Source organism: Argiope bruennichi, chromosome 7 (assembly GCF_947563725.1).
Source record: "Argiope bruennichi chromosome 7, qqArgBrue1.1, whole genome shotgun sequence".
Lineage (NCBI taxonomy): Eukaryota > Metazoa > Arthropoda > Arachnida > Araneae > Araneidae > Argiope > Argiope bruennichi.
In genome coordinates, this window is record NC_079157.1 from 107586510 (window position 1) to 107599799 (window position 13290).

Consider the following 13290-nt stretch of genomic DNA (forward strand, 5'->3'; position numbering starts at 1 on the left):
GATTTAGATTGCAGAAATGCAGGTTGAACAGACATACACTGAATATATAATTGATTTTTTCCTGCGATTGAATTATGAAAGAAAAATGGATTGAAAAAAAAAAAACAACTTATTTGAGTGTTAAAAGACACAAATGAAAGTCTTAACAGGTATGAAAGTTACCTAAAATGACTTATGGTATAGCTAAAATTTTCAAAGCCTATTTTTAAGATTTTGAAAAATCATGACTTTTTTCGTGGGCAAGACCAATCTGTTAGCAAAAATAGGATGCTGGTTTCTTTCCATCCGAATGCGTGCACACAAACTGTTGATGATTCGAACCTCGTTCATAACGATTTATCAAATGAAGTGAAATGATGCTTCCAATTATTTATGCAAATGTTTTTCACTATATATAAGAGCAGAAGCACTCGATACTTAGATGCATAGACGTAGATTTAGATTTTCTTTTTTTTTTTTTTTATTTGTGTTCGTAGTCTGTGTCGGTGTTATGTTTTATAATGTATTAAATGTTTGTTTGTTTCTCTCAAGAAATAAAAATCTGTTTTTAAGAAGTCTTCTCGACCTGCAACATATTATAAGAACCAGTCACATGCATTTTTCACTGCTATTATTAGAACATTTTACTCTTCGGGCCTTACAGACGATTGATCTTGGCAATTACAGGGTTTGAACCCAAATATCGTCTGACACAATCAATAATCGTTAATAATTCCATCGAAGGCAAATATATTGAAGAAAGCCCTTTCATAAAAATCAAAATGAGTCAAGCATTTGATATTTGGAACATCTTCAAATAAATTTTAAAAATCAGTACAAGTACGAACATTATACGAGTGAACTATTAAGGAATAAATGTTAACAAGTAACAATTAATAAATTTTTTAAATGTTATTTTTGAAATAAATTATCGATATTCCTGAAGCGTTATTTCCCCCCCCCCTTTTTTTTATCTGAAAAAAGTATAGTTGATTTTGCCCAATTCATTTATTGCTATTAACCAATTAATATTACAAAAATTTTAAGTCCCGACGTGATCGAGAGTACGTAGTGAGAAAATGCTTCAAAAATTAAGCACCTTTTTACATTCATGCATACGCGAGTCTGATTATTTGCTAAGCATTTTTCTACTTTATAATAAAGTTTTGTTTTTATTGAAATTTTTTAATTAGTTTTAAATGCGTATTTTTGAAATTTTAAGTTATTTCTGCAATAACATAATAATTTTAATATTTATATCTGCAACACTGCAGAAGCGTCTATTGTAAAACCATATTTGGTTTTGACAAAAACAAAAAGTGATCATAGTTTTAGCATTATCAAAAAATTAAATCACAATTTAATCAATCAGTTAAACTTTTTTACTCTTTTAAAATAACAATAAAAATTTTTCTTCTTTTTCGACATTTTTTTAAATTAGCATGGAATTCGGACGTAAATTAAAATTTCCTCCTGCACTAACTCACCATATATAGCAGTTTTAGAATATTTTATTTGTCGCTTTATAAAGCAAAGTGCTAAAGTATACCAGGACGGCTATCATCATAAGATTGTCAAATTTGCCAGAAATTGACGGTAGAACAATGCAATGTTTTAAGTGAATTTTCCAGATCAAATTTTTTAATAGAAAGAAATAATAAAAATAGTAGAAGTAATAATAGAAATTTAATAGAAAATAATTATGAAAAATTGTTTTATCACTTCTTATTTCTGATGCATAGTAAAGAGCTTTTTTTTTTTTAATGTTTCTCATTTCGCAAAGTTAAGAAAAACCTGCTTTTTAACCTCTATGCAAAAATAATTAAAATTTTATTACTTTAGCTTTAAAAAAGTAAGAAAAATATGATTATATATTTAAGAAAGAAATAAAAATGATTCCCAATTTCTATTTTTCATAAATAATGGAAACAAATCCACGAAGATAAAAAACAACTCTGCAATTACAAGTAAAATGGAAAAAAAAAAAAAAAAATAGTTAAATGCCTTTTTTTTAAATAGTAATTTTTGAAGCTAGTATAAGACTAAATGCTGCACTGCCTTAAAATTTCATAACACCTATCAAGTAAAGAACCTTATTCAATGAATTGCTTTAAAGTTTTGCATTTTGTTTGAAAATTTTGAATTAAATTTGAAAAGCAAAAAAAAAGCATTTTTAAAAAAAAATCATAACATTAACACGTTTAACATGATTCAACAATTCAATAAAAAAATATTATTTTGAATTTTTTTTTTAAAATTATTGTTACAAATTGTATTTAAGATTAATTTCCCAAAAATAACAATTTTCAAATGGACGAGAAAATTTACAAAAAAAAAAAAAAAAAAAAAAACATTAGCGAAGAAATCTCTATTATTGGAAATCTGGGGCTTCCAGTTAAAATCTCATCATATTCGGATTTTACGCAACGACTAATGCAATGAGTAAGAATTCAATATACATTTCTTTAAAAAGTAAATCCTTTTAACAAGTTGTATAAGACATTGCTCCAAAACGAAATATTAACGAGAACGATGATCAAATGTGTAACGAAATAAAGCGGCTTCACTGTAAGCGTTTTTAGATATCTTAGGAGCACAAAATTCATCTTGTTCTATTCATAATTTCCGTCTGTTAGACAAATCTGCGTATTTTTCTTTAATAATACATAAAAAGTTTAAGCATACATTTATCAGACATAACTGAAGCACCCTCTTTGAATGTAACTGAAGATCGAACGTTTTTTCGAAGTAGCAAAGTATGGCACAGTACGCATTTGCTATTACCCCTTCTGGATAACCTTCCCAATATTTCAATAAATAACAATGCACATTCTTGAAGAAAGAGGGGGCGGGGAAAAAATATTTAATTTTATTTTAATTCATGTTGGCACCCCTCAGAAAGTTTTCTTGAAGAAAAGTGATAAACTAAACTAAATAAGAATTTATTATAAAAATATATTCAGTTTTTTTACAGGAAAAATTTAAACATCATATCAACTACATGTAAACGGTTTTATTCTGCTATTCCTTTTTGTGGCATAAGAGAAAATAAATATATATGGTTTGTTTAAAAGAAGAAAAAAAATAGATAAATAGGGAGAAAATATAGTTTAAAAGAATGAGAATGATTGATTTCGAAAGTGGTAGGAAACAATATTATGAGAAAAAATTATATATATATATATATATATATATATATATATATATATATATATATATATATATATATATATATATATATATATATATATATATGAATTTTTTCAGATTTGGATCACTGGACAAAAAATGTAAATAAATGATTTCATCAATATTATAGGATATTTTTTTATGATTTGTGCTACTTTGAAACAAATACTTCATTGCTCTTGAGAAAAATGGTAGAATACTGTTACAAATTTGTAATTTTGCTACCCGGTACGAATAGTATCATCCTGGGAAAAACCGTTAAAACCCTTTGTAAGATCTGTCCTGTGCGTCAATGATCTGAGAGATTGGCGGTCATTTGGCGACTTGGCGACAAATTTGGCGGCTTTGGTGACAAAATTGATCATACTGGAAAGTTCGAGAAGTTTCACGATCCATCCAGTAGGAACGGAGATACATCCAGAGACACCCTGATTGGTCAGAAGATTCTAGCCCCGCCTCCCAGAGCTATAAAAGACAGACACTCTGAAGCTGCAGGGAAGTCTTTACTCTTCTCACAGCTTAGAAACTAAAAACCGCAAACACTGTTATGGAAAAACTGGATATACTCATGAAGGCAATTCGATAACCCAAGTCAACCTGTCATTAACTAGTTTTCTCCTGTAATAGCCTTCGCATAGTCTATTGGAACGCAAATGGCATTAACAATAAAATAATTGACCTTCGTAATTTTGTAAATAAGTATAACCCCGATGTAATCCTACTGCAAGAAACCAACCTTAGACCACAAAGAAAAATTTTCCTGGCAAAATATTTCTTATATTACAGTTACAGAGCTAACCAGGCTGGCGGCGGTACTGCAATTTTAATTAAAATTGGTTTACCTCACAGTGAGGTCCCCCCACCTTTACTACAACATGTAGAAGCTAGCCTGGTAAAATTAAATTTTAAAAATCAAGATCCAATAACCTTAATCTCTATTTATATCTCCCCTAGTGCAGATAATTCCAATTTTATTTTCGACATCGAAAACCTGATGCAAACAGGATCTAATCAAATAATTTGCGGAGACTTTAACGCTCACCACGTTAGCTGGGATTGTAAGCGTAACTGCCCAAAAGGTAATTCCCTAAAATCATTCGCCCTTCAGGCCGGATTAGACATTATAGCACCGTCCACCCCCACTAGATTTGGGCCTCAGTCAGCCAATACAATAGACCTCACCTTAATTAAAGACTTCCTGTACCCATATGAAATTCACTCCTTACCTGTAGCTCTGACCATAATCCCATCTTATTAAATTTTTTCTTTAAATATTCCCTGTCCAATAATCTTAATAAATATAAAACAAACTGGAATAATTTTAAATTAACCCTCAGTCAATCAGAAACCCCAAACATTGATGAATTTACAAACCCAGATAAACTTGACCATTTTGTAAACATCTTCGAATCGCAAATTATTAATGCAAAAAATCTAGCCTCCACCCCCATTATAAATAGTCAAAATTTTATTGGCCCTAAAATTAGAGACCTAATCAGGGACAGGAACTTAGCCAGGAAAAATTTTCAAAAAACCAGAGACCCAGTCTTCAAGAGACTAATGAACCAAATTAATAAGGAAATTGAAAAACTTAACAATAAAATCCAAAACAATGAATTTATACACAAATTAATTAGTGTTAACATAGAAGACGGATCAATCTGGAAACTTGTCAAAACTTTTAAAAGTAAAAAACAAAAAATTCCGGCCCTTAAAGGCCCTGCTAGTATTACAGTAACTGATAAAGAAAAAGCAAATTGCCTGGCGGCTAGCCTTGAGAAACAATTTCAACTTAATGAATTGAACAATTTCACCACAGAACATAATGTAAATAATACAGTCAAAAGCTTTCTCGACTCATTGCCACAAAAAATTTATTGATATTCCCCCTCCCTCAACTGATGAATTAAAGGATCATATTAAAAAAACTTAATATCAAAAAAAAAACCCTGGCCTTGACAGTATTAACAACCAAATGTTAAAAACACTTCCGGACAATTACCTAAAATTTTTAATTAATAAAATTCATAGCATTCTCAAATTAGGACATTTTCCCATGTTATGGAAAACAGATGCAATTATCTCCATATTAAAACCAGGAAAAGACCCAACTGATCCCTGCAGTTATAGACCCATATCCCTACTCTCCTCTGTCAGCAAAATTGCTGAACAGATAATTCTCAATAGATTAAATAATTACCTAGAAGAACATAATATACTAACACCTGAACAATTTGGATTTCGCCGAAACCTATCTACAACCCACCAATTAATAAGAGCAGTAGAATTCATTGAGGAAGGTTTTTAAAATAAACAAAAAACTGCAGCGGTTTTCCTTGACATTCAGAAAGCTTTTGACAGAGTTTGGCAAGATGCTCTTATAAACTAGCTAATTAATTACAACATACCTCCACACCTTATCAAAATTATAATTTCTTACCTCAGTTACAGATCCTTTAAAATCAAGATAAACAATGAATTTTCTGAAGTAAAACCTATTCTTGCAGGTGTACCTCAAGGATCTAAACTAGGGCCAATTTTATTTTCCTTGTTTATTAATGATATCCCCAAGCAATTTAACACTATGTTGTGCATGTACGCTGATGACACTGCAATACTAGCTAGAAACAAAAATCGAAATTTCATTACCATAGCTTTAAACCGACATATTAAATCTCTTGAGGACTGGTTCGTCGAATGGAAAATTGAAATAAATGCTAGTAAAACTGAAGCTATAGTTTTTAATAAAAATAACTGTAAAAAGAATTTCTCCCCAGTTAAAATTAAAAATCAAACTATCCCGTGGTCTAAAGAATACAAATATTTAGGCGTTATTCTAGACAGTAAATTAACTTGGAAACCCCACTTTATTTACACAGCTAAAAAGTTTCGAGACCTAACTCGTAAATTTTATCCCTTAATTTTTCAAAACTCCAAAATGAGTAGACAAAATAAAATGCTTATTTACTCTGCCTACTTGCGTCCTGTATTAACTTATGCTTGTCCTGTATGGGGATATGCTGCCAAGACTAATCTTAGACTTATTGAACGCCAGCAAAATAACTTAATTAGAAATTTCTGCAATATGAAATACTACATGCCCAATACAAATATGTACTTATGTCTAAACTATCCCCCTCTTAAAAAATTCATTAAAAATCTAGCCACTAACTTCTTTAAAAATATGGATAAGAATGAAAATGAACCAATAGCTAAAATTCCCGAATATAAACCATCTACAAACTCTAGAAGACCCCGTAATATAATACTTTAATTTATCTCAGGCCTTTAGTTTTTCTTCCTTTTATTTTTTCAAACTCAAATTAAACAGTATCTCAATAGCCAATTCTAGCTGCTCACAAGCAGTAAAAACTTACTAAGCCCAACGGCAGCGTACCCCCCCCCCCCCCCACACTCACCCTAATATCAGACAATCACAATGAGTCCTGGCACTCGTCATCTCCGGGGCTAGAAGCCTCTCAACCAATCAGGAACTTTCGAGGCATATCTCGGTTCCCAATGGACGTATCGAGAAAATTCTCGATGTTTCGGGTATAATCTATTTTGGCGCCAAATTCGTCGCTAAGCTCCGGGACCCTCCGACGCGACACCCGGACTACGTCCAATACCGATGACTGTAAAACAGTCTTTCTGATGATGGAACCAACTATGCTCACAGATTCGTAACAATATATTAAATAGTATTTCATATAAACATGATTTATACTAGCCGCATCACCCATGGCCCCATCATCATTAATTCCATTTATTTGCTTGAAAATAAAGCAAAAAACATATTTTTCGTATAATAGCTTACGATATTCTTATAATCGATCTCTTAAGATTCTTAACCGTAGTAATTAATTAATTACTATACTAGCTTTTGGATACATGACAGCTTTAGTTTTGTCCTAGGGAACATAAGAATCCAATCAAGACTAATAAACTTATTAAGTAAAATAAAATCTTATTTTATGAACTAAACCTTAAAAAAAAAAACAATAAAAAAGAAATGATAATTTCTGACTTCAGAGATTGAGTGCGGAGTATTTCAATTTGCAGCTCTTAACCTCCGGTCCTAATAATGTTGAACGAAAATACAGAACATGTGCAATAAAATTGATTACAATTTTTCTAGTTTTAATTTCACTAACCGTCATGAGCAACGCTGTGGCAATAAGATAAATTAGAGTATTATTAAAATTTCAAAATTATTAAAATTTCAAGTTTTTTAAAACAAGTTTTTATTAGTATACTAAAATGCAAAAAGTAATTTTTTTAAATAAGAAATCTAGAGGTCAAAACTAACCATAAAAGCTTCAGGCATTGATAAAAATACACTAAAATCTTAATTATCACAATTAATTGAGATCAGGAATGTTAGGATTATTGACAAAAAACTTACAATGCTAATTTTTTGCTGATCACAATCCTAATTAATATTAATTTAATGAATACAAAATTTTGTATACCTACATTCTTTATCAATATATAATTGCCTGAAACTACCACATAAAATCTCCTGTTTTCCTATTTTCATTCAGAAAAATTTGCTCAGGAATTCATCTCTTGACATGATAATGTTTATAAATTAATTTACTATCAATAAATTCCATCACAATGGTGCAAAAATCATGTAAAATGCTTTATGGATCAATATGATTTGATTTAGTTAGCAAATTTGGCCCATTTTGAGTAGTAGACTATATAAAAAAAGAAAGGATTCAGTAAGAAAAGATATTTGAAATAAGAAGTTACATATCCTTTAATAATTCTAAAAACAATTTTTACTCAGTTTAATTCTCTTTTAACTTTCTGTCAATGCTATTTATTTTTTCTCCAATTTTAATAAATTTTTGAAAGTAATTTTAAATATTTTTTTTCAGCATTGCCTCTCATTATTTTATTTATTTGCATCTATACATATGCACTTTGCAACAATATTAAATAAATTTCTCGTGTGTATTTATAACCAAGAGCATATGCGAGAAATACAATAAAGTGGACAAATTTCTTCTAAATTTTTAACAAAAAGATCATTAATTCCTTAGTCCCTTTCCAGAAAGAGTTCTGCTGCACCATCATTAAATTGAAAATTTAATCACATTCAAAATACACTTTAACTTTCAATAAATCTGAAATAATTTTCTTTCCTTCGATATTCATTCTAATTAAATTTGTATTCTTACTCTTTCAACACATAATGCTTCAACAATTGTTTTCTTTGACCTGTAGATTTTTAACAAAAATAAAAATTACTACTTTTAATTTATTACCCTAATTATTAAGAAATTCAGCAACTTTTACTTCTAATAACTTCCTAGATATAACTTGTCAAAAATTTAACCATTGACTGACTTTCTTATAATGAATAAAATTAAAACTAAATAGAATTCTCATTCACTAAAAAAGTTGAAATCAAATTAAGTGATTAATTATTAACTAAGCTCTGAAAATTCTATAATATATAATCATTACAGTGTGAGCATTTTCTGTAGACGGTTCAAGGTCGCATTTTCTACCTTGTTACTGGTTGTCTGCCTCGCAAGTTTGAGGCAGATAACAGTGTCACTCTTTTTTCCTTTTTTACATAGCTATTAAGGTATTCCGAAGGTAAGGTATTCCCGAAACATACTGGCATGGAAAAAATACAAGCTTTGTTGAAACCATGGCAATGGAGAAGGAGAAAGACTAGAGAAAATGAGTGTCCTTGAAACACCTACAGAAGTTGTACAGATTATAGGAACATACAATTGTTATTAGGAGCACACAACCATAAAGAAATTTAGAATTCTAGCACATTATAAAGTAAGTTCTAAATTGATAAAAAAATTTTTATCCTTAAAAATATTAAACATGTCAATTTAAATAAAACCTTGTTTGAAAACTTATTCACAAAACATTATATATCAAGAGGATAGAGAAGATCTCATATAGTAACAATAAATTCATACTGAAAAGAGATTCTAATAATTAAAATCAAAATATATTGTAAAATAAAAAAAATACTGCACAATAATACATATGTTTTATATAAAACTTCATAAAATCTCACAATATTAATTAATCAATAAAATGTAAAAACAGTGTTTTTTGTAATTGAAGAGTTAAAAATAATAATATTCTTTAATATTTTATTCAATTCTTACAAGGACAAAATTTTAAAATTACGGATTAAGATAACTGAATAGGATTTGAGGGAGGGGGGGGGGGGTATGAAATTTCCATAACTGTTAGATATTTTAGCACAGATTGAAAAAAATAAAGTCTCTGAATGATTTTAACACAACACTAAAAAGTTAAAATAATTGGTACTTTTCCATTACATAGCACCAGTGCTGACATGATCTAATGCTAATATTTAATTATTTTTCATTCTACATTGTTGGTAATATTTGGCTATAGCTGGTATTAATACTTTTATTTGGTGGCAAATGGTTTAAAGGAAATAAAAAAAGTACAATATAATTATATTACATTTTCTTTCATTATTCACCAATCTAAATCTATTTCTGCAATTTTATATTCCAATGACTGTTTAAATATAAATCAAGTTTGGAAAACTCTTTTTTTTTAAGTCTAAAGAGAGGATTATACATCAGAAGAGAATGTTTCAGCTCTTATCTATGAAACAGATTTAAATGAAACTGGAATAACATGACCACTATCTTTAGAGTATATATAAAACAATGCACAATAAAAAGTTTTTTTTCATAAATTTATAAAATTGAAAAATATTTAAACATAAAATTAAATAAAAGTTTTAAATGAAATGGATAATTTCAAATAAGGACTATAAGTAGTCATATTGTTACCTGAAGAAATACAGTATAAACAGCTCAATGTAATGTTAGAAAACTATTTCTATGTATGACAATATTGAATAAGTAACTGCAACATCATTATAAATAATTTAAAAAATTATTCATAGAAATTCAAGTATTATTCTGTTGGCACAGCTTGACTTATTGCTACTATTGGAGAATGGAATGCGAAACATTTTCCCAGAAATACTGTTGTCTTTGAAAGTGGATGCCTATTATCAAACAACAAGATTTCCTCGGTAAATTGGAAATGTACGAGAGAATTTTCCATATTTCTTGAAGGATTCAGGACAGAGAACCTGATCAGATTGATGAAAAGTAAACACTAAATAATAATCTTTTCTGAACTTGATAATATATAGAATCATTCATAGAAAAAAATGCACATAGCTTATGTTTAAGATTAATATTTATCTCAAATTCAAAAAGTATGCTCAATAATTTTAACAAAAAATTTGGAAGTTTTTAATTTTTGCAGGTCCCACACAAACATAAAAATAAACTTAATTTTGTTCAGTCTTAGGCATTTGATCGTGAGTCATTTTAATGGACATTCAAAGAATTCTTTACATACCCTATAAAAAAACCATTTATAATTCATCTAATGCCCAATCACAGCTTCCATTTCTGATTTTAACATTAGTCTTAATCTTAACATACCACAAAACATAAAAGTTGGCACAAAATCCACTTTTTAAATAGTTTGTCAGCTGCCAGCATGTGTGCATATGTAAATACTATTGATATCTTCCACCACAGGTAGAAATTCCACAGTATTCCATGAATTTAAAATATAATTTTTGACAGCCCTTATGAATGAAAAGTTGTTACACCAACAGAGAAGGGTGTGGGGTGGGAGCAAAAAAATGTCCAATTATATCAGATTTCCAATTCCTAGAATAATAAATATAAATTATTATTAGATGAAATGAGAAAATTATTGCATCATGCTTCAGATTTTTCCTGTGTATGCAATCTTGAATGTTTAACTAAAGTATAAGGTCGAGTAAAACTTTTATTGCATATTTTACACGCAAATGCATTCCTATCCTTATGAAGACGTATATGGTTTTTTAAACTTTGACTGAAATTGTATGCTTTGCCACATTCATGACAAACATATGGCTTTTCTTTGGTATGTGTACGTAAATGTGAATTTAATCGATATTTTGTAGCAAATCCTTTACCACATATTTCGCATATATGTGGGTTCTCTTTTGTATGTGTTAAAGAATGTATCCTTAATGAACTTTTTTCCTGAAACCCTTTGTTACATACATCACATCCAAATGGCTTCTCCTTTGTATGAGTAAGAAAATGTCTTTTTAAACTGCTGGATTGGGAAAATCCTTTGTCACAGAATGTACATACATATGGCTTTTCATTTGTATGAGTAACCATGTGAACTCTTAAGGAACCAGGCTGGGAAAATCCTTTTCCACATATTTTACATATAATGGATTTGTCTTTTGTATGAGTACGTATATGACTCCTTAAAAGAGGAATTGTGTGGAATCTTTTGTCACAGATATCACAAACGAAGGGTTTACTTTCTGCATGAGTCAAAGAATGTTCTTTAAGATAGCTCTTGCGATGATATGCTTTACCACATATTTCGCATACATACTGCTTTTCATCTGAATGAATAGGTACATGTTGCTTTAAACTATCATTAGTTTTAAATGCCTTATCACACTTCTCACATTTATAAGATTTCCAATTGGAATGGGTAAGTAAATGGAATTTCAAATGTTTTTTCAGACAGAACTCAGCACTACACAATTCACACACATGTTTCTTTGCATATACACGTAAATGAGATTTTAAATTTCGAGGATGAGAAAACTTTTTGCCACAGACTTCACACATATAGAGCTTTTCAGAATTATGTCTCAATAAATGATATTTTAAACTTGCTTTACGAGAATATGCTTGCTTGCACACTTCACATACAAATGGTTTTTCATTTGTATGTATAATTGAATGCGCTTTTAACATACCACAAGTAGAATACTTTTTGTCACATACACTGCACTTATATGGCTTTTCATTTATATGACAGATCATGTGTTGTTTTAAAACATAATTTTGATGGAAACCTTTGTTACATACTTTACATATGTAGGGCTTTTCTTCTGTATGAATACAACGTATATGCAGTTTTAAATTTCTGATACAAGAAAATCTTTTTCTACATACTTCACAAAAATGTGTATTCTCCTTTGAGTGAGAATATATTTTTTTTAAATTTCCATTTTTTAAAATACTTTCAGTTTTTAAGCAGTTATTTGTACCTGCATGCCTTAGTAAATGAATCCTTAAATATCTCTTTAGAGCAAATTTTTTGCCACACACTTCACAAACAAAAGGAGTAATACCTTTGTGTAAAATCATATGCGTTTTTAAAGTATCTCTTGTGGAATATCTTCTACCACATATTTCACAAACATGAGGACTTTCATTCATATGAGAACATGAATGAATTTCAAAATTTTTATTTTGAGAAAAATGTTTGCCACACTTTTGACAATCATAGCTATATTTCTCTACTTCCGGAAGTGATACTGTATAGTAATTTCCAATAGAGATTTCTTTACACTCGAGTTGTTCTTCTGTCATATCAGTAAATTTTCAGAGGCCGATATTAAATATCAATTATTCTTAAGAAGAAAAAAAAAATCCGGTTTAAGTGAAGATTAGTGTGCACCCGAGTTAGTTGCCAATATTGGGTAGAGTTAACCGGAGGACGTATTGGAGGATCAAGCTAGGTTCCAATTAGTGCCTGTAGACGGCGCCAGCAGTTTACAGCCATCTATAGGCGCTAACAAGAACTATCCCAATTGCAGGATTAGCTATAATAGGGGTTATATGATTTGGCAAAAGCACATTTGTGGCGAATTATGCCAATCTTTTTCATTTCCTATTACGCGATTTTGTTTTTTATTTTATTTTATTTTGCCAAAACTTGGAATCGTCAAACTGATTCGTTTCTTTTACTCTTTCTGAAACTTTACTCGTTTCTTTTACACTCTTTCAGAAATTCATCTGATAATTTTTTTTTTATTTTAAATTGATTTTGATGTAAATAAATTCTTTATTATTATTAAAATGTATTTATTTATTAAGAATTTTTTAAGTCATTTGTTAAAAATTATTATTTATCAAATAACTTATTGAAAATATAATTGTATTTATTTATTATTTTTTATTTATTTTATTATTGTATAATTATTTTTCATTTGAAAGAAAACGTCTCCAACAGTCGATAATAATAGAAATATTTTCATGCGAAATTTGA

The 13290-nt window shown here is 29.3% G+C and overlaps 1 protein-coding gene across 1 annotated transcript; it reads right to left on the reverse strand.

Annotated features, from left to right (window-relative positions):
• Positions 1-7494: 7494 nt before the first annotated feature.
• Positions 7495-12715, reverse strand: LOC129975114 (zinc finger protein OZF-like). Its single transcript, XM_056088056.1, has one exon. It carries the CDS (start codon positions 12609-12611, stop codon positions 10938-10940), a length of 1674 nt encoding a protein of 557 aa, XP_055944031.1. The 5' UTR covers positions 12612-12715; the 3' UTR covers positions 7495-10937.
• Positions 12716-13290: the final 575 nt, after the last annotated feature.

Excerpts from the sequence above, each read along its gene's own strand:
- LOC129975114 (XM_056088056.1), bottom strand. The coding sequence starts at position 12,611 with ATGACAGAAGAACAACTCGAGTGTAAAGAAATCTCTATTGGAAATTAC.